Raw genomic sequence first — 23,132 nt, forward strand, 5'->3', positions numbered from 1 at the left:
AGAAAGTGCAACCAGAAATCACCAGACAAGGTAGGAAAAATGATTTTATTTTAAATTTAGCAAAGTGGAGGCAGTATTACCACAGTTTTCAAAGGAATTTACCCAAATAACTTAATAGTTAACTGGGTAAATTCCCAGAGATGAAAACTTCCCTTCACTTACTATGCACAGTTCTGAATTTATATCTGCTGTCTATATTTTACAATATGGTCACCTTTTACTAAACCGCAATAGTGGTTTTTAGCGCAGGGAGCCTATGAGCGTCAAGAGCAGCGCTGGGCATTCAGCGCAGCTCCCTGCGCTAAAACTGCTATTGTGGTTTAATAAAAAGGATGGAGGGTATATTTGTCTATTTTTGTATGCTATAAAAACCAAATACAGAGAGAGACTGAGAGCTGTTGACGAAGAGCTACGTGTGTGTCTTTCTTCGATTCCAGCCAGAATATCAGCTTTGTGTTCAGCCACACAGGCCCAGGTTTCCCACTGAATAAAGTATTTTATAATTTTTCACTATTCTGTTTACTTAATATTTCATAATAAAGTAATTATAAAATACTTTCTTTGTGTTTATTTGATTCCTATTCAAGAGAATTACTTTATATATAGTCAATATAGGCACAGAGTTAAATTTTTTAACATTTTCTAATGGTGGTGTGCCTCGTGATTTTTTTCATGAAACAAGTGTGCCTTTGCCCAAAAAAAGGTTGAAAAACACTGATCTAAGCTACACATTTCTCATAAACCCACATATCCGCTAACTAGCCCACGTGGTTCAGGCAATTTAAATTTTTCCCCTTTAAGAAAGACCTGTCGGCCTATGATAGCACACCGCCTTAGCCAATGAGTATGGTGTGGGGGCGGAGCGTCGGTTGCGGGTTGGGACAGGGCTGCAGTGCGCGCGCGGCACGCTTGGTCGGCGGCGGTTGGTAGTAGCTAGCTGGTGATTGTGCTGTTTTCCATCTTCTCTAGTGGGAGCTTTGACCTCGCGGGGCTGGGCCCCGCCTGCTAACAGGTAACGGCTGGAGCGCAGTGCGGGAAGTGCTACGGATCTCAGACTGGGGGAGGCGGGTAAGAGTTGATGGAGATTTGTGCTGCTGTTAGTTCCCGGTGTGAGCCCCGGAATGGTGCGGCTCCCTGCTCAGCCCGAACCCCGCCACCAGCTATATCCTGTTACAAAGCGTCTCTTCGCGCGTGCCCTGTCGCCGGCTCGCGTGTGTAAATGTCGTTTTAGCTCTGCCTGTCAGTGTGTCATTGCAGATCTGTAGCTATGTGCAGTGTGCTTTTTTGGGTGTGTGTACCTACTCGCAAAATAGCACAGTACACACAACTTCAGTTACATGTATGTAGAGGCGCTTGTCTTTAGCAATGTACTTGTCTGTATGCGTGTATATAAAAACTTGTCTTGTTTTATGTTCATGTGTGCTGTATGCAGTTCTGTGTGTCTGCAATGTACTTAGCGTATGTTCCCTGGAAAAATGCATTAAAAAAAAAAAAGGGTGAGGAAAGGGAACAGAGGGGAATACCCACAGTTTATACCAAGGGCAAGTAGTGGAGATATGCTGCTTCCTTCTTTTTTTTTTTTAGAAGTTACTAGATTACTAGTAATAGTTGAGGCAGAAGTTGCTGAGCTTCACAGATTCGTTAGCATTTTTTTTCTGTACCATAATTTAATATTTTTAGGGCTCCTTTTACAAAGGCGCGCGCTAAACCGCCGGCCGCGCTAGCCGCTACCGCCTCCTCTTGAGCAGGCGGTAGTTTTTAGATCAGCGTGGGGGTTACGTGATGAAAAGTCGCACGCGTTAACCCCGCTAGCAGACATGCATTTAATTATTGTGATTGTGAAGCAGTGTTACATGATGACTTATAACCAATATTTTATGTAAAAATGTGCTATAAACTTTAATGTGGAATGTGAAGAGTGACATTATTCTCACTTAAGAAAGTGAGAAAACACCACCATCTCATCATGATTCTTAATGTCTCATTAATCACAACTGTAATGGTCCTTGTTTTAATATATATTAAAATATGGCATGCTTATATGCAGGTTGACTAGATCAGTGTTCTTCAACCGCCGGTCCATGAAGAATTAGTGTCCCCTGCAAGTGCGTGTCCGTCTTCCTTCTGGCTTTGCTGTTCCTTATCTTCAGTGCCAGCTGCACTTGTTTGTTGGGACAGTGTGTAGCAGCTCTTGCACGCTGCAAGTGGCTGACCCGGAACCGGTGGCAGGCCTCTTGCTTTAGGACACAAGTAGAGGAGGTTTATCTGGCTTCCCATCCCGATGTTGCCAGATTTTTGAAGGGAGCTATGAGGCTGAGACCACCAGTGTGGTAGCCTTTTCCAACTTGGAATATTAACATTGTCCTGCATTCTCTGAACAAGGCTGCATATGAGTCCTTGGAAGAAGTGTTGCTTGGCGATATCACTATCAAGATAATGTTTCTTGTAGCGATTGCCTCTGTGATGAGTGTTTGGCGCTTCAGGCTCTTTCATACAGAGAACCCTTCCTCTAGTTTACAGAGGCTGAGGTCTCGCTACACTCAATACATGCCTCTCTTCCAAAGGTTGTTTCGACTTTCCATGTGAATCCTGCATTCTAGCCCATGGGATTGAGGAGAAAAGACAAAGCATTGGCAAAGAGGTTTTCTCTGTGACCTCGAGGTGAAAAATGATTTTCATCTGTTAGATCATCTTTGTGTTAACAAATCCTAGCCATTTGAGGAAGCTGGTCTCTTAAGGCTTCCATTTCAAGATGGATTCATAAGGCTATTTCTTGAGCATAAATCAGGTGCTCTAAGCAACCACTGATTTTCTTTGAAAGCACCCTCTACTAGGAGTTTGTCTGCTTCATGGATGGAGTCCTGGGCAGTTCTGCCTGAGGAGTATTTTAGGGCAGCCACTTGGTCCACTCTCCATAATCTTCACAAAGTGGATGTGGCAGTGTAAGTGGATGCCACCTTTTGGGCCAGCAGGCTCATCTGCCCTGCCCTAGACTTGAGGGACTTCTTTGGTACTAGAAGGGAAGAGTAAGTATTTACCTTGATAATCTTCTTTCTAGGAGAAAGGCATACGAGTCTTGATAACCAGTCCTGTCAGGTTTACAGTTTGCCTGTTTATTACCTGAGACATGTGTATTCTTGTTTTATGCTTGATCTTCTACTGATCCAGGATCTGAAAAGTACTGGATACCCTGAAGGTCTCATCAGTGTCCCAAGGAGGAAGCGTCATGCAGATAACTCTGTTTCGTTAAAAAAAAAAAAATGAGAGAGTACAAGAGCCATAGCAGTGTTAGTATTGGTTGCACTCAGGCAAGTTGGCTTGTTGGGTGCCACCTTATTATATAGTATATTCTTGTTTAACATGTTTTATCTTTTTATTTTGTTGATGTCAGAGCAGGGAGTTCCCCATGTCCCTCTTCTTTCCTTTTCTCTCTTGACTGCTTTGGTACGAACTGAGGAGCAAAGAGCAGTGTCAAGAGGAGGTGGAGCTGAAAAATGTAGATGCTTTCTACACATACGTGCGTGTAGGGGGTACCCATTGGGCAAGACTCGTACGCCTTTGTACTAGTTGGTTTCTTAGCCTTTTTTTATTGAACTGATGGTCCCATAAATTAACGTTGGGTGTGAAGGCACCAGCATGCACACGTTATAGGTGGTCTTAGTTTAAAAGTGAAAGTACATTTATCCCAGGACAAGCAGGCAGCATATTCTCTACATGTATTATCCATGGAGCCCCATCGCAGAAAGAATATCTGCGTGCTGCCCTTGGATAATGCCTGCTTCAGGTAAGTAACTATGCTTTACTGTTAGTTCCTAGAACCAAAAGCAGACTGTGTTCAAAGTTGAGCCTGGTCTGTGGCACTTTTAATTCGTAGGCCATAATAAAGCTACTGGTGATATACAGACAGGGAAGTATTTAGGCCAATATTTCATCCATGCACTTGTAAAATGGACTACTGTAATTCTTTATTAAAAGTGATCTGTCTAAAGGATATAAAGCGTCTTCAATTAATCCAAAACACAGCCATCAGGATTATTTCGGGCGCAAAGAAATTTGACCACGTTACCCCACTGTTACCAAAAGCCCAATGGTTGCCTGTTATACATAGGATAACTTATAAAACTGCTCTTCTGACTTTTAAAACTTTACAGACCAACGCTCCAGCATTTATTGACAGACTCTTGATCCCATACGATCCCCCCAGAGCTCTTAGATCCATTTCACAGTATACCCTTAACGTTCCATCCTTAAAAACAATTGGTACACGTCGTACCTTGATCTTTTCTGTGACCGCTCCTACGACTTGGAATTCTCTTCCTTTATATTTAAGAATCGAAAAAGCTGCCTTTAGTTGACCTCAAGATTCTTAATAATGTTCGAAAGGTTACACTCGCCTATGGGGAAAGTGTCCACAATTTATTTATTTCTATTTATTATTTCTATCTTCCCAACTTCCTATTGTATTCACCTTAATTGTTTTTTTTTTCTTTAACAATTGTATTTCTCCCTCCCTTCCTATTGTTTCTTGGGGCTCCATAGTCCCAATTACCCTATATGTATTCGTCAATTAGTCATGTATGTCTTACTGGAAGACAGCTAACGTCATCCCATTGCACAAAAAAGGTTGCAGAACGGAGGCTGCGAATTACAGACCGGTGAGTCTCACCTCAATAGTGAGCAAACTCATGGAAAGACTTATTAAACACGAATTAGATACGATCCTGACCGAGGAGAATCTACAGGATCCCCACCAGCATGGCTTCACAAAGGGAAGGTCCTGTCAATCCAATCTGATCAGCTTCTTTGACTGGGTTACAAGGAAACTGGATATGGGGAAGTCTCTGGACGTCGTGTACTTGGACTTCAGCAAAGCTTTTGATAGCGTCCCGCACTGCAGATTGTTGAGCAAGATGACTTCAGTGGGATTGGGAGTGACATTGACGACATGGGTCAATGACTGGTTAAGCGGTAGAATCCATAGGGTAGTGGTTAACGGTACCCCCTCCAATACATCGGAGGTGACCAGTGGAGTGCCACAGGGATCGGTCTTGAGACCGATTCTTTTCAACATATACATAAGAGACCTGACTCAAGGGCTTCAAGGTAAAATAACCCTATTCGCCGACGACGCCAAACTATGCAACATAGTAGATAACAGCACCCTGCCCGACAGTATGGAACAGGACCTGCTCTTATTGGAACATTGGTCCTCGACTTGGCAGCTAGGCTTCAATGCCAAAAAATGTAAAGTCATGCACCTTGGCAGCAGAAACCCGTGCAGAACTCTCACTCTAAATGGTGAGACCTTAGCTAGGACTAGGGCAGAGCGTGATTTGGGAATAATCATTAGTGAAGACATGAAAACTGCCAAGCAGTTGGAGAAAGCTGCATCCAAGGCTAGACAAATGGTGGGATGCATCCGTAGAGGTTTCGTCAGCCGGAGGCCCGAAGTCATAATGCCCCTGTACAGATCCATGGTGAGACCTCATCTTGAATATTGTGTTCAATTCTGGAGACCACATTATCAAAAAGATGTCGGTTCAGCGAATGACCACCAGGATGGTCTCGGGACTCAAGAACCTCCCATATGAGGAAAGACTAAATAAACTGCAGCTATACTCGCTCGAGGAACGTAGAGAGAGGGGAGACATGATTGAGACTTTTAAATATATCACGGGCCGCATCGAGGTGGAAGACGATATCTTCTTTCTTAAAGGACCTTCAACCACAAGAGGTCATCCGCTGAAAATCAAAGGCGGGCAATTTCATGGCGACGCCAGGAAGTATTTCTTCACCGAAAGGGTAGTCGATCATTGGAATGAACTTCCATTGCAGGTGATTAACGCCAGCAGCGTGCTCGATTTTAAAAAGAAATGGGATATGTATGTGGGATCTCTAGCCGGGTGAAGTCTGGGGGTGGGTCATTAGCGTGGGCAGACTTGATGGGCTGCAGCCCTTTTCTGCCGTCATATTCTATGTTTCTATGTTACTTGTCAAATCCCTAGTAGATTTGTTATCCTGGTCTGTTATGGTCAGTTTGTCAAAATATTTATCTGTTTTTATGTTTTTTTAAAATATTTTGTAAATCGCTTTGCATATTTGAATAAGCGTTTAATCAAAAACTGGAATAAACTTGAAACTTATATTTTACTTTTTATTTATTGTAAAGGAGCCTGCATCTTTAAAGGATGGCTTTGTGATTACTCTTTACACATTTTACTATTGAAAGATTTAAGCTGCTGGAATAGATGGCTACTACATCTAAGAAGAAAGGTGAGTTGAAATAATACCTAATTTATTAGTTCATGCCTTCTCACTAGAAACTCAAGAAAAATTATCTTCAGATATAGTATGTATTTCCCCGTTACCAGAGATTTTACAATCTTAAATTTGTGCCTGAAAAAATGGAAAGTTAAGGGCCTTGCCCAAAGTCACAAGGGGCAGCATCAGTTTTCGATCTGCCATTTTCATGATTGTTGGACTACTGCTCACTCTCCATTTAATTGCTGCTTTACTGTGGTCTTAATAATTAGTCAAAAAGACAATATGTGCTTTAGCAGTCTTTGCAGCATTTTGGGCATTTCATGCATAGTTTGCTGTCTTTATAACCTGAAAAGTGAGGATAACGCCCCTAATAGGCTTTGTTTCCTCTTGGGAGCAGTTTCTTTAAATTGGTTAGTTTTGCTTATATCATGACGGGGAATAAATCTCACTCCTAAGCTAAGGTATTTAGAGTATTTTCATAGTCTTTCAAATATACTACTAACCCTCACTCTAGAACAGTCTCGCAAACTTTTTGAGCCGGGGCACACTAAACCTAGTGTCCCTGGCTCGAGACACCTGGAAGTGCGCTGGCGTCGGTGTGATGATGCCATGTGCATGCGCAAAGGCCCTTCAAACGGGCCTTGTGCCGAAAGAAGGACCTGCGCTGGAGAGAAGGGCTGGCAGAGAGAAGAGGTGTTGGGAGATTGCTTACAGGACATGCCTCTTATCGCGAGAGGCACGTCCTATAGACAGCTGGCGCCGGCATCTCTCCTCTTCCCCAGTGTACCGTGGCACACCTGAAATCTCAGGGGGCACACAGTTTGCGATACACTACTCTAAAACTTGCATCATGCAAAGAGAGCTTCCCTCTGCAGTAGAGTGCTGTGGTCTTGAATCTATTGATTTCAACTGAAGAAGTGTTAGATATTTTATTTTTCTATATTGATACCCAAAAATCAATAGCTAAAATTATATTTATAACAGTTTGAAAGCTTTATTAACACCAAAATAATAGGACAATGAAGTTTGAAGCCATTTAGCTAATTATGTATGTGGATTTATGCAGTACATTTGTATCTGTTTCATTTTGCTTTCTTTTGCACAATTGTGTACAAGAATTGACATATTGGTCAAAAGGTATGTTTCAATGAATTCTTATGACTAGAAGCTGATAAGCTATGCAGAAATGAAATATTAATATAATGTTTCTACAGATTTTTAATGCACAATCTCTATAATTACATTTTTGTCTACTGACTCAAAAACAAGAAAATACTAAATATGGCAGGTACAAAAATTTAGATATTCTTTAACTTCTCTGGCAGAAGTAGTAGCTTCCCAGTAAGAATGAGTCTAGGTAGACAGGAGATGACGTTGGTGATAGAAAGCAAAGTTGCTTACCTGTAATAGGAGATCAGTAGATGATGGAATGTAGCCATTCTCCAGGTGACATCAATTCAAAAGAGCCTGTGTACCGGATTCTTCAAATAGCTTAGAGAGGCTTTAAATTTACTTTTCTGAGCATGCACCAGGACCATTGCACTGCCTTGCTCTAAGAAGCTCTTTGGGATAGGCATGTGGGATCTCTCGGAGAGAGATTATGGTTACTGCGGATGGGCAGACTAGATGGACCATCTGGCCGTCATGTTTCTATATCCAACCTAAAGGGAAAGATTCTTCTGATGGTAGAACATTGAGAGTGTCTGCATTCCCTTGCTATCTATGGAGAACCCATTATAGGTAAGCAACTTTGTTTTGTTCATGTATAATCAGGAAAATGCAGCCACACATGGATTTGTCTTTCTACAGCCTCAAATGCAGAAGAACCCTCTGTAGATTTATTATTATAATTATTATTTTTTTTTTTTTGTGACCAATGAGATGCTCAGCCATTATCCCACCTTGATGATGTAGTATTATACAGTTGGTCTTTTTTCTTCTGTGGTGCTGCTTATAATTGCCAGCCCCCTTAGTGGGGGTGACATGGCAACTAGTCATTTTAAACTGGTTCAAAAGTTTACTTTTTGGTATCACATTAACCAGTATTTCTACAGGTGGAACACTGCTTACCAGTGACCCACAGAATTTCTTTCAAAACCTTCACCTTCACCATTCCAGATCCTCTCTATATTATCTCTTGCTTATTGACACCATGCAAGTGTACTCCAGTAAGAAACCCTCCTCAAAACCTATTACGTAGTTCCATCTTTCATTGACCTCTCGGTGTAAATGTCATTCCATAAGAACATAAGAAGTCTTACTGCGTCAGATCAATGGTCCAACTAGCTCAGTATCCCATCTTCACGGAAGCCAATCCAAGTCGCAAGTACCTGGCAAAAACCCAAATAGTAGCAGCATTCCATGCTACCATCCCATGTCTGTCTCAACTGCAGACGATGAACTTTTCCTCCAGGAATTTGTCCAAACCTTTTTAAAAAAACTAGCTACATTAACTGCTCTTATCACATCCTCTGGCTACGCGTTCATGAGCTTAACTATTCTGAGTGAAAAAAATATTTCCTCCTATTGGTATTACTCTGTTAAGTTTGAGTGTCCCCTAGTCTTTGTAAATCTTGATGCAGTAAAAAAAAAAAAAAAATCGATCCATTTGTACCCGTTCTACACCACTCAGTACTTTGTAGACTTCAATCATATCTCCCCTTAGCTGTCTCTTTTTTTCCAAGCTGAAGAGCCCTAACCTTTAGTTTATCCCAGGACAAGCAGGCATGATATTCTCACATGTGGGTGACGTCATCTACGGAGCCCCGGCGCGGACAGCTTTTCAAGCAAACTTGATTAAAGTTTCAAGTTTGCACACTGCACCACGCATGTGCGTGCCTTCTCGCCCACTAGAGGGCGCATCCCACCTCGTGGTCCTCAGTTCAAATTTTTCCGCGGAGCAAGAAAGCCCTGTGGATCTGAGCTCCAGTGTTTTTGCCTTCTAGCTGCCGCGTTTAGTTTGTTTTTCCCTTCGAATTAGTTCGCGGTGCTCTTTTCCTTTCGTTTCTTTTAAAAAAAAAAAAAAAAAAAGTCTTTCGTTTTTCGTCGGGTTCCGGGGGCTCCCGGAAGCCGTGGCCGCGGGACGCCGGTACGTTCCCGGCCTTCTTCTTTTTCTTCGTGGATGTCCCGTCCTGTTACGGGATTCAAAAAGTGCAGCCGGTGTGAGAGGTTGCTTTCCATCACTGACCCTCACCGGTGGTGCATTGTCTGTCTTGGGCCCGAACATCCGACAGACTCGTGTGATCGCTGTGCTACCTTCCAAAACAGGGCCCTCCGTCGCCGTAAGGCAAGAATGGCCGAATTGTTCGCCATCGACGCGCCGCCTAAGGCCTCGACGTCGGCCTCGGCTTCGGCCCCGGCCTTGACCTCGGCCTCGGCGTCCTCGGGGGCCTCGGCCTCGCCTCGGCCCTCCTCCTCGAAGGCGTCGTCAGTGAAGCAAGCTTCGGGTAAGTCCTCTGTTCCATCCCCTTCAGCAAAGAAGCCATCCTCGAGTCAGGCCAAGGCGGGTGGGTCGACCCCGGCCCCGCATCGGACCTCGACTCCGCACACCCCGAGGGAATACTCGAGACCGAGGTCGCCCTCCAGGGAGTGTGCCCCGGACTCGGAACTCCCCACCTTCGTGGGGATTCCGGCCTTCCAGGATCTCCTCCGAGCTCTGATCTCATCGGAGCTGTCGGGAGCCCTGGAAGTGTTGCAGCGTGCTGCGGTTCCGGCGGCCTCGACCTCGGCCTGGACGCCTTCGGTCTCGGAGGCCCCGGCCTCGGCTCCCTCGGGAGCCCCGGCCTCGGCGACCTCGGTCTCGGGTACTGGGACCCCCGTTCACCTCGGTCCTCGGCCCCGCCCCGGACCTCGACCTCGGGGGAACCCCCTGAGCGGAGTGTAAGGCCCAAAGAAAAGTTGCGCAGAGTGCGCCGTCTTTCCTCCTCTTCCTCCGGGTCTTCCAGACACACCTCGCCCTCGACGCGACCTCGGACGGGGCGTCGATCGAGGAAGTCTAAGCGGCCCCGAGGCTCGCCTCGGCGCGACCGTTCCTTGTCGTTCGGGGGCGAGGCGTTGCAGGTGTCGGAGTTGCGCCTCGACAACCCGAGGCTCCTCCGCTCACCCCATGGGAAGTCTTCCCGGGCCGCCTCGCCGAGAAAACGGGAGAGTGTCCCACGAACCCCGGGGTCCTCACCCAAGGGTTCTGCGAGGAGGACAACTTCCCCTTCCCCCTCGAGGGCCCTCGAGAGGGGATCCTGGGATTCGGGATCGGTTAGGGATCCTCATTATTCCCATGAGGCCTCCCCCCTCTCCTCGGTGGGGCGGTCGAGAACCCCCTCTCCCCAGGCTAGGCCGTCCTCATTTTCATCCTTCGTCCAGGACATGGCCCAAGCCCTGGGGATTGACCTGATGGTAGGCTCTCGGTATTCCAAAGAGTTTTTGGAGGAACAGGACCTCCCCATTCTTCCGAGGGAGGTGCCTAGACTCCCTCTCAACAGTGTCCTTCTGCAAACCTGGCTGAAGAACTTGTCAAACCCTCTTACAGTCACGTCTGTGCCTTCAAAAATGGAATCAAAGTATAGGACGATTCCCCCTAAAGGGTTCGATAAGGCGCAGCTCTCACACCAGTCTCTTCTGGTGGAGTCTGCTCTTAAAAAATCACAGCCCTCACGGGTTTCTGCGGCGGTTCCACCAGGCAGGGAGGGGCGGACCCTGGACAAGTTTGGCCGCCGCCTCTATTCAAATTCCCTGATGGCCACCAGGGTTCTAAACTACGCCTTCACCTTTTCCTCCTTTTTGCGTGGTATGGTGAAGGACCTTCCTCAATATCGGAACTCGTTACCGGACTCCCAAAGAGCAGGATTCGACAAGTTTATGTCCAACCTGTCTCAATTGCGGTTGTACCTATTCCATGCAGTGTACGACGCCTTTGAGCTGGTTTCGAGGGTGTCGGCCCTCGCGGTGGCCATGCGCCGCTTGGCCTGGCTTCGCACCCTCGACATGGACCCAAACCTGCAGGAACGCCTGGCAGACTTGCCTTGTGTGGGGTCCGAGTTATTCGACGAGTCATTGGATGCGGCGACCAAGCGCTTGTCGGAACAGGAGCGCTCTCTAGCATCCCTGGTCCGCCCCAAACCTAGGCCCCCCGCCGCAGAAACCCTTTCGGCCTCCGCCGCGCCGATACCCTCAGAAGTCGACCCCGGCTTTCTCGAGACCGCCTCCGAGACGTCCGTCTCAGCGAGGCAGAGGGGGACAACCCCAAGCCCCGGCGCAGGGCCCTTCTAAGCCAGCGCCTTCCTTTTGACGGGATGAGCGGACGGGGCGGGTTACCCTCCGCACTTTCTCAAGAACCCCTTCCTATCGGGGGCCGTCTTCGGTTCTTCCGGGAGGCATGGACCGGGATCACCTCAGACGCTTGGGTGCTCCGGATCGTCTCCGAGGGCTACTCGCTCAACTTTGTGTCCTCGCCGCCGGACAGTCCCCCAAGTTTAGTCCCCTGCAACCGTTCGCAGCTACCGACCCTTATAACCGAAGCCAAAGCCCTCTTGAAGCTTCGGGCGGTCGAGCCGGTCCCCAAGGACCAGTGGGGTACGGGGTTTTACTCCCGCTACTTTTTGGTTCCAAAAAAGACCGGGGACCTGCGCCCCATACTGGACCTCAGGAAGCTCAACAAATTCCTGGCCCGGGAGAAGTTTCGAATGCTATCTCTCCCGGTTCTGTACCCCCTCTTGGGGGAAGGGGACTGGATGTGCTCCCTCGACCTGAAGGAAGCATACACCCATGTTCCGGTGCACCCCGCCTGTCGAAGATTCTTACGATTCCAGGTGGGGGACCTCCACCTCCAGTACTGGGTACTGCCCTTCGGCCTGGCCGCGTCCCCACGAGTATTCACGAAGTGCATGGTGGTGGTTGCAGCAGCCCTCAGGTCACGTGGACTCCATGTGTTCCCTTACCTGGACGATTGGCTCATCAAAGCCCCGACCAGGGAGGGGGTTATCTCAGCGACCCGACAGTCTATTGCCTTCCTGCAAACTCTCGGGTTCGAGATAAACTTTCCAAAGTCTCAGTTGAGACCGTCGCAGTCTCTTCAATTCATAGGTGCGGTGCTGGACACGGTGCGCCTCCGCTCCTACCTGCCGACCCAGCGGTTGGAAGCCTTGGTACGGATGAGCCGCCAGGTCTCCCAACTATCGAGGGTCTCGGCCAAGCGCATGATGATGCTGCTGGGCCATATGGCCTCGACGGTACATGTCACGCCGTTTGCGAGGCTACACCTGAGGATCCCTCAGTGGACCCTCGCGTCCCAGTGGCGCCAGGAGTGCGACCCGGCGTCTCGCCTCATTTCGGTAACTCCGCCCTTGCGGAAATCGCTGCGTTGGTGGACAGACTCTTCAAATCTGTCCATGGGACTATTGTTTCGCACTCCGCCTTTTCGCAAGGTCCTGACCACGGACTCCTCGGAGTACGCGTGGGGAGCCCATCTCGACGGTCTTCGCACGCAGGGCCTGTGGTCGTCAGAAGACCGCCAGTGTCATATCAACGTGCTAGAGCTGCGAGCCATCTTCCTAGCACTTCGAGCCTTCGTTCACATATTGCAGGACCAGGTGGTCCTCGTCCGCACGGACAATCAGGTGGCAATGTATTATGTGAACAAGCAGGGAGGAACGGGGTCATGGCCCCTCTGCTCCGAAGCTCTTCGCCTCTGGGAGTGGGCGACCTCCCGGAACATCTTCCTCCGGGCGGTCTACATCCAAGGAGAACGGAATTGCCTGGCGGACAAACTGAGTCGACTTCTGCAACCGCACGAGTGGACTCTACACTCAGCAGTTCTACGCGAGGTCTTCGCTCGCTGGGGAACGCCACAGGTGGATCTGTTTGCCTCTCCGGAGACACACAAACTACCACTATATTGTTCTCGGATGTACTCGCAGGACCGTCTGGAAGCGGATGCCTTCCTACTCGACTGGGAAGGGAGGTTCCTGTATGCATTCCCTCCGTTCCCTCTGATCATGCGAACGTTGGTACACCTAAAATCGTCCACGGCCACGATGATTCTCATAGCACCTCGGTGGCCGCGTCAGCACTGGTTCTCCCTGCTGCTCCAGCTCAGTGCCAGAGAGCCTCTCCCCCTGCCTGTCTCTCCTTCTCTGCTGTCTCAGAGTCAAGGATCCATGTTACATCCCAATCTGCAGTCATTGCACCTGACAGCCTGGTTTCTTGTTCCCTGACTCCTCCGGACCTGTCTCAATCGGTGAAGGAGGTGTTGGAAGCCTCCCGCAAGATCTCGACGAGGCTTTGCTATGCGCAGAAATGGACCAGGTTTTCCACCTGGTGCTCGTCTTTTCACCTGGATCCGGTATCAGTTCCGGTATCCTCGGTTTTAGAATATTTGTTTCATTTGTCGCGCTCCGGCTTGAAAACCACTTCGGTGCGGGTTCATCTCAGTGCGATTTCTGCTTTCCACCAACCTCTGGAGGGACGCCCTTTGTCACTCCATCCCTTGGTGACACGCTTCATGAAAGGGTTACTCAGGGTTTGTCCCCCTCTTAAGCCTCCGTCAGTCGTGTGGAATTTGAATGTGGTTCTGGCTCAACTGATGAAACCCCCGTTTGAGCCACTCAACAAGTCCCTCTTAAAATTTCTGACTTGGAAGGCGGTGTTTCTAATTGCCCTCACCTCCGCCAGGCGGATCGGGGAGTTGCAAGCCTTGGTTGCGGACCCTCCTTTCACTGTCTTTCATCACGACAAGGTGGTTCTCCGCACCCATCCTAAGTTTTTACCTAAAGTTGTTTCTGACTTCCACCTCAATCAGTCCATTGTCCTTCCTGTGTTCTTCCCGAAGCCCCACTCCCATCCTGGCGAGACGGCGCTTCACACGCTTGACTGTAAGAGGGCGTTGGCATTTTATCTTCAACGCACCAGGCCTCATCGGAAGGTTCCTCAATTGTTTTTGTCCTTCGATCCCAATCGATTAGGGCATCCAGTTTCCAAGCGCACTCTGTCTAACTGGTTGGCCGCTTGCATTTCCTTTTACTACGCTCAGGCTGGCCTTCCTCCCCCGGGTCGAGTCACGGGGCACAAGGTCCGAGCGATGGCAGCTTCGATAGCTTTCCTCCGATCCACTCCGATGGAGGACATATGTAACGCTGCCACTTGGTCTTCGGTTCATACATTCACCTCTCATTACTGTCTGGACACTTTATCCAGGAGTGACGGCCGGTTTGGCCAGTCAGTTTTGCAAAATCTGTTTTCCTAAATTGCCATCCTCCCACCTGCCCTTTTTTGGTTAGCTTGGAGGTCACCCACATGTGAGAATATCATGCCTGCTTGTCCTGGGATAAAGCACAGTTACTTACCGTAACAGGTGTTATCCAGGGACAGCAGGCATATATTCTCACAACCCGCCCGCCTCCCCGGGGATGGCTTCCTTGCTAGTTATGGAACTGAGGACCACGAGGTGGGATGCGCCCTCTAGTGGGCGAGAAGGCACGCACATGCGTGGTGCAGTGTGCAAACTTGAAACTTTAATCAAGTTTGCTTGAAAAGCTGTCCGCGCCGGGGCTCCGTAGATGACGTCACCCACATGTGAGAATATATGCCTGCTGTCCCTGGATAACACCTGTTACGGTAAGTAACTGTGCTTTTTCCTCATATGAGATGAGTTCCATCATCTTGGTCACTCTTCTTTGAATTTTTTCAAGTGTCGCTATATCTTTTTTTCAGTTAAGGAGACCAGAACTGAACGCAATACATTCAAGGTGAAGTCACACCATTGAGCGATAGAGGTATTATAACATTCTTAGTCTTGTTAACCATCCCTTTTCTAATAATTCCTAGCATCCTGTTTGCCTTCTTGGCTGCTGCTGCACATTGGTCAGAAGGCTTCGGCGTATTGTCTATGATGACACCCAGATCCTTTTCTTGAGTGCTGACCCCCAATGTAGTCCCAATATGCATAACTGCATTTGTCTGCATTGAATTTCATCTGCCATTTGGATGCCCAGTTTTCCAATTTCCTAAGGTCTTCCTGCAGTTTTTCACAGTCCGCATGCATTTTAACAACTTTGAACAGTTTAGTGTCATCTGCAAATTACCTCACTCGTAGTTCCAATTTCTAGATCATTTATAAAAAATTTAAATAGCACCAGTCCCAAGCACAGATCTCTGCGGCACACCACTATTTACTGTCCTCCACTGAGAAAAATGGCTATTCAACCCTACCCTCTGTTTTCTTCTTAATCCACAATTGAACCTTGCCTCCTATCCCATGACTCTTTTCTCAGGAGCCTCTCATGAGAAACTTTGTCAAAAGCCTTTTGGAAGTCTAGATACACTACATCAGCTGGCTCACCTTTATCCACATGTGTATTCAGACCTTCAAAGAAGTCAAGCAAGACCTCCTTCAGCTGAACCCATGCTATCTATATGTTCCACAATTTTATTTTTTATAATTGCTTCCACTAATTTTGCTCAGCACCAAAGTCGGGCTTACTGATCTGTAATTTCCTGAATCTTCCATGGAACCCTTTTTTGAAAATCGGTAACATTGGCCACCCTCCAATCTTCAGGTATTACAGATGATTTTAAGAACAGGTTACAGATCACTAACAACAGATCAGCAATTTCATGTTTGAGCTCTTTCAGTACCCTGGGATTTATACCATCCGGTCCAGGTGATTTTATCACTCTTTAACTTGTCAATTTGGCTTAGTTCGTCTTCCAGGTTCACCAAGAATTATCAATTCCTCCGCTTCATCACTATTGAAAACCATTTCCGGTTCAGGTAGATTTCTTACATATTCTTCGGTAAAGATTGAAGCAAATAATTCATTCAGTCTCTCCACTATGGCTTTAACCTCCCTGAGCGTACCTTTTTCTCCTTGATCATCCAAAGGTCCACGGATTCCCTCATGTTTCCTGCTTTTGACGTACCTAAAAAAATTACGGTACTATGAGTTTTTCCCTCTTTGGCAAGTTGTACTTCATATTCTTGTTTAGCTTTCTTTATCAATGCTTTGCATCTAACTTGCCAGTGCTTATTTCTCTTATTTTCTTCATTGGGATCCTTTTTCCATTATTTAAAAGATGTTTTCTTGATTGTAATAGCCTTTTTCACTTTGCCTTTAAGCCATACCGGTTCTCATTTTCTCTTCTTTCCACCTTTGCTAATACAGTACATGGAATATGTACTGTATTAGCACTTTCATATGGTATTTTTGAACAACATCCACGCCTGGTTTACTCTTCTGACCTTTGCCATAGACCCTTTTAGCTTCATTTTAACCATTTTATCATAGTCGCCCTTGCAAAAATTAAATGTCGCTTACTGTTCATCCAGATGTGTCCAGATTTATGAGGGGGCGCTTAGTTTGCATCCTCCCTTGCATCTTCTTTCCCTTAATGGCATCTTAACATTGTTTTGCAGGACCTTGGAGAGGCCCCTTTCGAACCATTGAAGGATTCTTCTCTTCTGGATCTCACAATCAAGACTTTCTGAGCGCCATTGTCTTGGCTAGGTGTATTTCGGAGCTTTAAGCTCTTTTGTGCAGGGAACCCTCTCTCAAGGGATTAAAGGAGTCGAGATCTTCAGTCAATCTTTGGTCTTTAAATTCTCTCAACTCTGGAATGATCTATTTTTTTTTTTTTTTTTAAAGGAGTTCCAGTTTGTTTCAATTTTTCCATAAATCTTTAAAAACTACTGTATTTGCCAAACATTTTTAAAATTAATTCTTTTGAAATTTTGCTATTTTTTTTTTATTCAAAATTTTCATCATTATCATTTTACAACAATAAGAAAGAAAGGATATTTACATAGAAATTAAAGTTTAAACATGAGATAACCAAATCATTTCCTCAAGCCCACATTAATGGGAGAATATATCTTAATTAAACAGATACATCTATTATATAATCTAGATCAAAAAGATCAAACAAATTATAGTGCTTACATACTAAACTCCAATACTAAGTCAGATATCAGCCTTACTAGTTTCATGAAGTTGTAAAAAGTGTTCCAAATGAGTAGAGTCCCAATACACATATTCACATTCTTTAAATTTAACTAAGCATTTACATGGAAACTTCAAATAAAATGTGGCTCCCAAAGCCAACACCCTTGGTTTCAAAGCTAAAAAAGCTTTTCTTCTCAATTGTGTGGTATGGGCCACATCTGGGAAAATCAACACATTATCTCCACAAAATTTCATTAGCTTATTCTGAAAATAAGCTTTCATTATTAAGGATGTATCTATCTCTGTAACACAAGTTATTAAAAGAGTAGATCTAGTTTGGATTACATCTTGAGAGTCTTCTAAAAAACCCGTTAAGTCAAACTCCATTTGCTCCAACTGTTCTACTCCCATAGCCAAGGGACTCTTTTTTTTCTCTGTGGAATATAATATAAATTTGTTAAGGGTAATTCCTCTGCGTTTGGCAATCCCAATACTTCTTTAAAATATTTCCGAATTAATATTTCTGGAGACAATTTGTGTTATAGGAAAATTGACCAAACGTAGATTTTTTGCCCTTAAACTATTTTCCATTTTTTCAAATTTTAAATGAGTAATGTGAAAATCTTTAACAGCTGTTGAAGATACGGCTTGAAGTGTAGCCACTTGAGACTCTGTTATTTTAACCCGTTTTTCAATAATCTTCAAATTGGAATCAACATTTTCCATCTTACTAACAACATCCTGTGAAAATTTTACATTCTGATCCATTACTGACCTCAATAAACCCTCCACTCTGGTATTAATATGCCATAAATCTTTCAAGGAAACTTCCTGTGGCTCTTCCTGGGTTTTTCTGACAAACATAGCCTCATCTTGAAAGGATAAGGCTTTAGGTATCTCTCCATAAACCAATGGAGAAGATACTTGTTGGTCAGGTACTCCCACAAGTTGAGAACTGGAACCATTCTTAGGTTCCAAACCTACAGTACTTATAGGTGGAGGAGGCGGAGTTCTTTCTAGGGGACTCAAAGATGCTCCTGATAGAGAGTCGGCACCTCGGCTATGGCCCGAGACATTGGTTGGCATGAAATGCTTATCTATGGGACCCATTATAATTGGTATAGAGACCTTAGCTTTCCCCTTTCTTTTGCCCATGATAAATAATAATACAAACAGTTATATAACTCACAGTCTCCCACTGTCTCCCAGTGTCTCCAAGGGGCATGACCTGCCCCTTAGGGCACGCCCCTTTGGCCACGCCCTTTGGCCAGGCCCTGCGGCCGGGCGCCGCAGTCTCGGCGTCCTTTTCACTCACGAGTGAAGGACCCGGATGACGTCGATGTAGCTGTCTCCTCGGATGCCCGTAGGAACTCGGCTCCCGATGTCTCCTGGCTCTAGCTGTAAAATGAGCACTGCTATCCAAGGCAAATAAGTCTTCTCTAATAGCACCACCAATGCAGATAAGTTCTCCCCTATTATCTTCTATTTATCATTTGTAAATCATTCCCTGTTTATTTAATTGCTGTAAACCAAGTTGAGCCTTCTCAGAATGATGACTTGGTATAAGAAGTTAAGCTTCTCCAGTACCACTTCAGACTCTAGAGAAGCATTGAAAAAGTCAGCCAGCAGAGCTGCTAGAACTTCCCTAAGTTGTTTCAGTACCCTCGGATGTATGCTATCCATCTTCTGCGGTCCTGCTCCCACCACTTTAGCTGTGAACATAATAGAACAGAAATATTTCTTAAACAATTCAGCTTTATCATTATCAGCTTCTACATATTTCTCTCCTTTGGACTCTCACAGTACCACTTTTGTACTTCCTCCTGACACTAATATATATAGTCATGTGAAAAAATTAGGACACCCCATGAAACATTCAGTTTTCTTAAGAAATGTTCATATACCTATGTCAAAATCTTTTTTTTTAATTTATCTCTGGAAAAAAAGTGATGTAATTGCAGGTAAACAACAAACATTTTCCTTGATTTACTCATGAAACAAAAGATATCCACAAAAATGTATATTCTAAATGAGGAATAAAGCTCATGACTGCTGCGGTGAAAGTGAATGCCATGGTGAGATCAAAATATCTGTTTGAGGCCTTTAGAAAGAAGATTGTAGCAGTCTGGTAAGAGGTTTAAAAAGATCTCAAAGAATTTGACATAGAGTCATTCCATATCAAGTGGACAATTACTGAAAACCGCCCACGCTCAACCCCCCATGAAATCCAACCAAATTTTACAGGGATGTTGTCTAGGGTCTCAATTTAAACTCTGCAAAATTTTTGGGATCTATCTCAATTTGGTCAGAAGCTAGGGGTGGTGGAATCAAAGCAATCGATCCACTCCCATGCCTCGTGTGACCTATAACGGCAACTTTGCTTAAGCATTGCGGCAGAAGGAAACTACCTAGGATTCTGAAATTTTGCATTTTGGTACAACACCTTTGGGCAAGTTTCTGTGCCAAGTTTGAAATCTTGCGAATGTGCTTCCATTTCTACAGGTCAGCAAAGTAGGCAAAAAAATTCACGAACGAAAATTTTTGGCAAAGTTTGGCTCCATACTGATGCTGGTAGGTAAGTCAGCTGAGGGTACAACTTTACCAGCAGACATGTACCATGAGGTACTTCCAAGATTTGCAATATGAGCTTTTACAGTCAGTGAAGCTGATAATATGACAATCCCAAAATTATGGCTTTATGCATTTATGCAAATTTTCACTGTTTTTCAGATTCAAATATCTCTATTGTGTAGGGGAGGTTTTTTTTTGGTTTGGTTTTTTTTTATATCATTTGAAAGAGTATGTTTTTTTGCTACAGAAGCTATCCTGTTTCATCTTGGACCCGATCTTTCTTTGAGAATTGATAGTTTAAAGATAAGCATTACTTGCTTGCATAAACATGTTATGTTGAAGGGTCATTGGCACTTCATTGTGAATGTGCAGTGGAACTATATTAATCTGAAAACTCATAACCAAGCTTTGCCAGCCACAAGTACTCGTCTCATACTATGCTCAGCGTTTGACAAACTTACTGTGCACTTTTATAAGATGATAGTCAAAAACATGCATTGGCTTGCACAAACTGCTTACTGTGTGCAAGCCCAAACTCATAATCATGTGATTCACAAGAATGTACGCATGGCTGTAGTAGTATGTCTGATACATGCAGCTTTTCTGAACATGTTGTAACTTGGAACTATCACAGTGGCTGTATGAACAAGTCTGGCTTTAAGGTTCATCATGACCTTAACACCATATGACTTCATTATTTGACAAAGCTTGCCTTTGGCGTGTTGCTTTCCATCTATTCTTTATACCAGGACAAGCAGGCAGCATATTCTCAACATGTGGGTGATGTCATCCACGGAGCCCCGTAGTGGACAGCCTCGCAAGCAGACTTGCTTGAAGAACTTTCAGAAAGTTTGCGAGAGCTGCACTGCGTATGCGCAAGTGCCTTCCCGCCGAACGTAGGTTGTGCATCTCCTCTGAGGTACCTCAGTTCTCGTTTTTCCGTGGAGCCAAGAAGTACCTGTTTCTCAGCTCTGCCCGACTTAGAGTTTTGCCTTCTCACACCATGGCTTTTCTTTCTTAATTTATTTTATTTTGTAGTCGCTGTGTAGCACGTCTCTTTTTTAAAAAAATAAATAAATTTCCTCCTTTTTTTTTCGTCGGTTCTTGTCCGGTGGGGCTTGGGCTCAGGCCCTGCTGCCAACTCTCGTTTGGCTGCAGCCATCTTTTTTTTTTTTTCTATGTCCCAGCCTATTATGGGCTTCAAAAGGTGTAGCCAGTGTAACCGGGCAATTTCACTCACCGACCCGCACCGTTGATATATTAAGTGCTTGGGACCCAAGCATTGTCTTGAGTCCCGCCTGTGCTGTACTACCCTTCAAAAAAGAGCTCTCTGGAAACATGTCCAGATCCAGCAGCTCTTTGGTTCTATGGAGCCATCTGCAGACAAGGCCTCGGCCTTGACCTCATGGGTCAAGAGCTCGACCTCGAGCAAGTTGCCCTCATCCGTGAAGGCCTCATCTGCTGTGCCTCCTAAGTTCTCATCCTCAGGCTAGTTTGCTCTTCCCTTCGCAGGTATGCTAGCTAAGAAGCCTCCAGCTGAATCTCAGGCAGTCCAGGCAACGAGTGCAGTCATGCCAGCCTCTACAAGACCCTCTCCGAAGCGTGCCTCCAAAAATAGGGAATACACATCCTCGAGGTTGCCCTCTGTGGAGCGTGCTGCTGCACCTTTTAGACCAAAGTCGTTGGTCTCAGTGCCTAATTTTGAGGACATGCTGCAAGCCATAAGTTAAACTTAATAACTTTATTTTTTGTATACCGCAAATACCACAAAACAGTTCAGAGTGGTTCACAATGCAAGAGACTGTACATATACAGCGAAGATACAGAGAATCAATTGTCATGATGTAAGGGACTGTACATATACAGCGAAGATACAGAGAATCAATTGTCAAGTATAATGGTCCATCAGTTTCAATTACAGAGGAGTACCGAGAGGGGAAGGATAAGCTGAAAGAAAGGGAGTACATTGGATTGAGGGGGAGGGAAGGGAAAGACCGGGAAAGGAAGAGAGGTGGTTAAAGTTTGGTGAGATTGGCCGGAAGGGAAGGGGTTAGAAAAATTTATCAAAGAGGTAAGATTTGAGAGATTTCCTGAAGGATTGGTAGAATGGGGCAGATGAGATGAGGGAGGTCAGGCAATCATTCAATCTGCCAGCTTGGAAAGAGAGTTCTGTCGAGGAATTTCCTGTAGATGCATCCCTTTGGAGATGGGTAGGCAAACAGATAGATATTGCGTGTGCGGTTGGTACCTGGGAACGCAAAGTGGTGTGACAGGTATATCGGGGATGAGCCAGTTAAGGTTTTGAAGCAGAGGCAGGCGAATTTGAAGATGACCCTGGCTTCTATTGGTAACCAGTGGAGTTTTCTGTAGACAGGGCTGACTTTTTGAGGCCAAAGGACGGCGGTGTTTTGAATGAGTCTCAGACGTTTAATGGTTTTCTTGTAGGAGCCCATATATATGATGTTGCAGTAATCCAAGATGCTTAAGACTAGGGATTGGACCAGCAGTCTGAAGGAGGGGAAGTCGAAGTAGTGTTTGATGGTACGGAGTTTCCAGAGGGTGTGAAAGCATTTTTTGACCTGGGCATTGGTGTGGTCTTCGAAAGTTAGGCAGTGGTCTAGGATGACTGCAAGAATTTTGATGGTGGGATTGATTGGGTAAGTGGCTCCGTTAAGTTGCAGGGTTGTGGTCGTTAATTTGTGGTTAGGACTTGCATGGAATAATTTAGTTTTTTCTGGATTCAGTTTTAGTTTGAACCGAGTAGTCCAGTGTTCGACCAAGGTGAGTACAGATGAGATGTGTTCTGTTTCTTGTGATAATGAGGAGATAGGGATGACGATTGTAATGTCATCTGCATAAATGTAGGATTTCAGATTTCGGTCCGATAACATGTGTCCCAGTGATGCCATGTAAATATTGAACAGGGAAGGAGATAGGGGGTAGCCTTAGGGAACTCCACAGGGGTTGCACCAGGTGTGAGAGAAGGTTCCCTCATTGTGGACTTGGTAGGTGCGGTTTTTTTAGGAAGCCTGTGAGCCAAGTTAGTACCTGTCCTGAGATGCCCATAGAGTCGAGGCAGTAAAGCAGAATGTCATGGTCTACAAGATTCTCTCCGAGAATCTCGGAGAGAACGTGAACTCGCAGGCCTTGAGCATGCGCAGATGCTCAAGGCCCAGCAGAGAAGAGGAGGCTGATCTTCGGGCACCGGCACTAATATACAGGACATGCCGGTGCCGAGGCCGAGCTGAAAGTAAGAAGCAGGTTTGGGTGGGTCTGGGGGACTTCAGATCGCGGGGGATGGGGGAGGGTGCCTGATCGCGGGGGGGAGGGCCTTCGGGAGGAGCAATGCTGGTTCTCGGGGGAGGG

General features: G+C 45.7%; 1 protein-coding gene across 1 annotated transcript in view; it reads left to right on the plus strand.

Moving 5' to 3' along the window:
- Positions 1 to 840: 840 nt before the first annotated feature.
- Positions 841 to 23,132, plus strand: part of C1H20orf27 (chromosome 1 C20orf27 homolog) — a 111,066-nt gene continuing 88,774 nt past the window's right edge. The window contains exons 1-2 of the mRNA XM_033953243.1: positions 841 to 1,012; positions 6,170 to 6,273. Coding sequence (XP_033809134.1) covers positions 6,249 to 6,273 — 25 coding nt within the window. The 5' untranslated portion in view covers positions 841 to 1,012; positions 6,170 to 6,248. The remainder of the gene's footprint in view (positions 1,013 to 6,169; positions 6,274 to 23,132) is intronic.

This window comes from Geotrypetes seraphini, chromosome 1 (assembly GCF_902459505.1).
Source record: "Geotrypetes seraphini chromosome 1, aGeoSer1.1, whole genome shotgun sequence".
Lineage (NCBI taxonomy): Eukaryota > Metazoa > Chordata > Amphibia > Gymnophiona > Dermophiidae > Geotrypetes > Geotrypetes seraphini.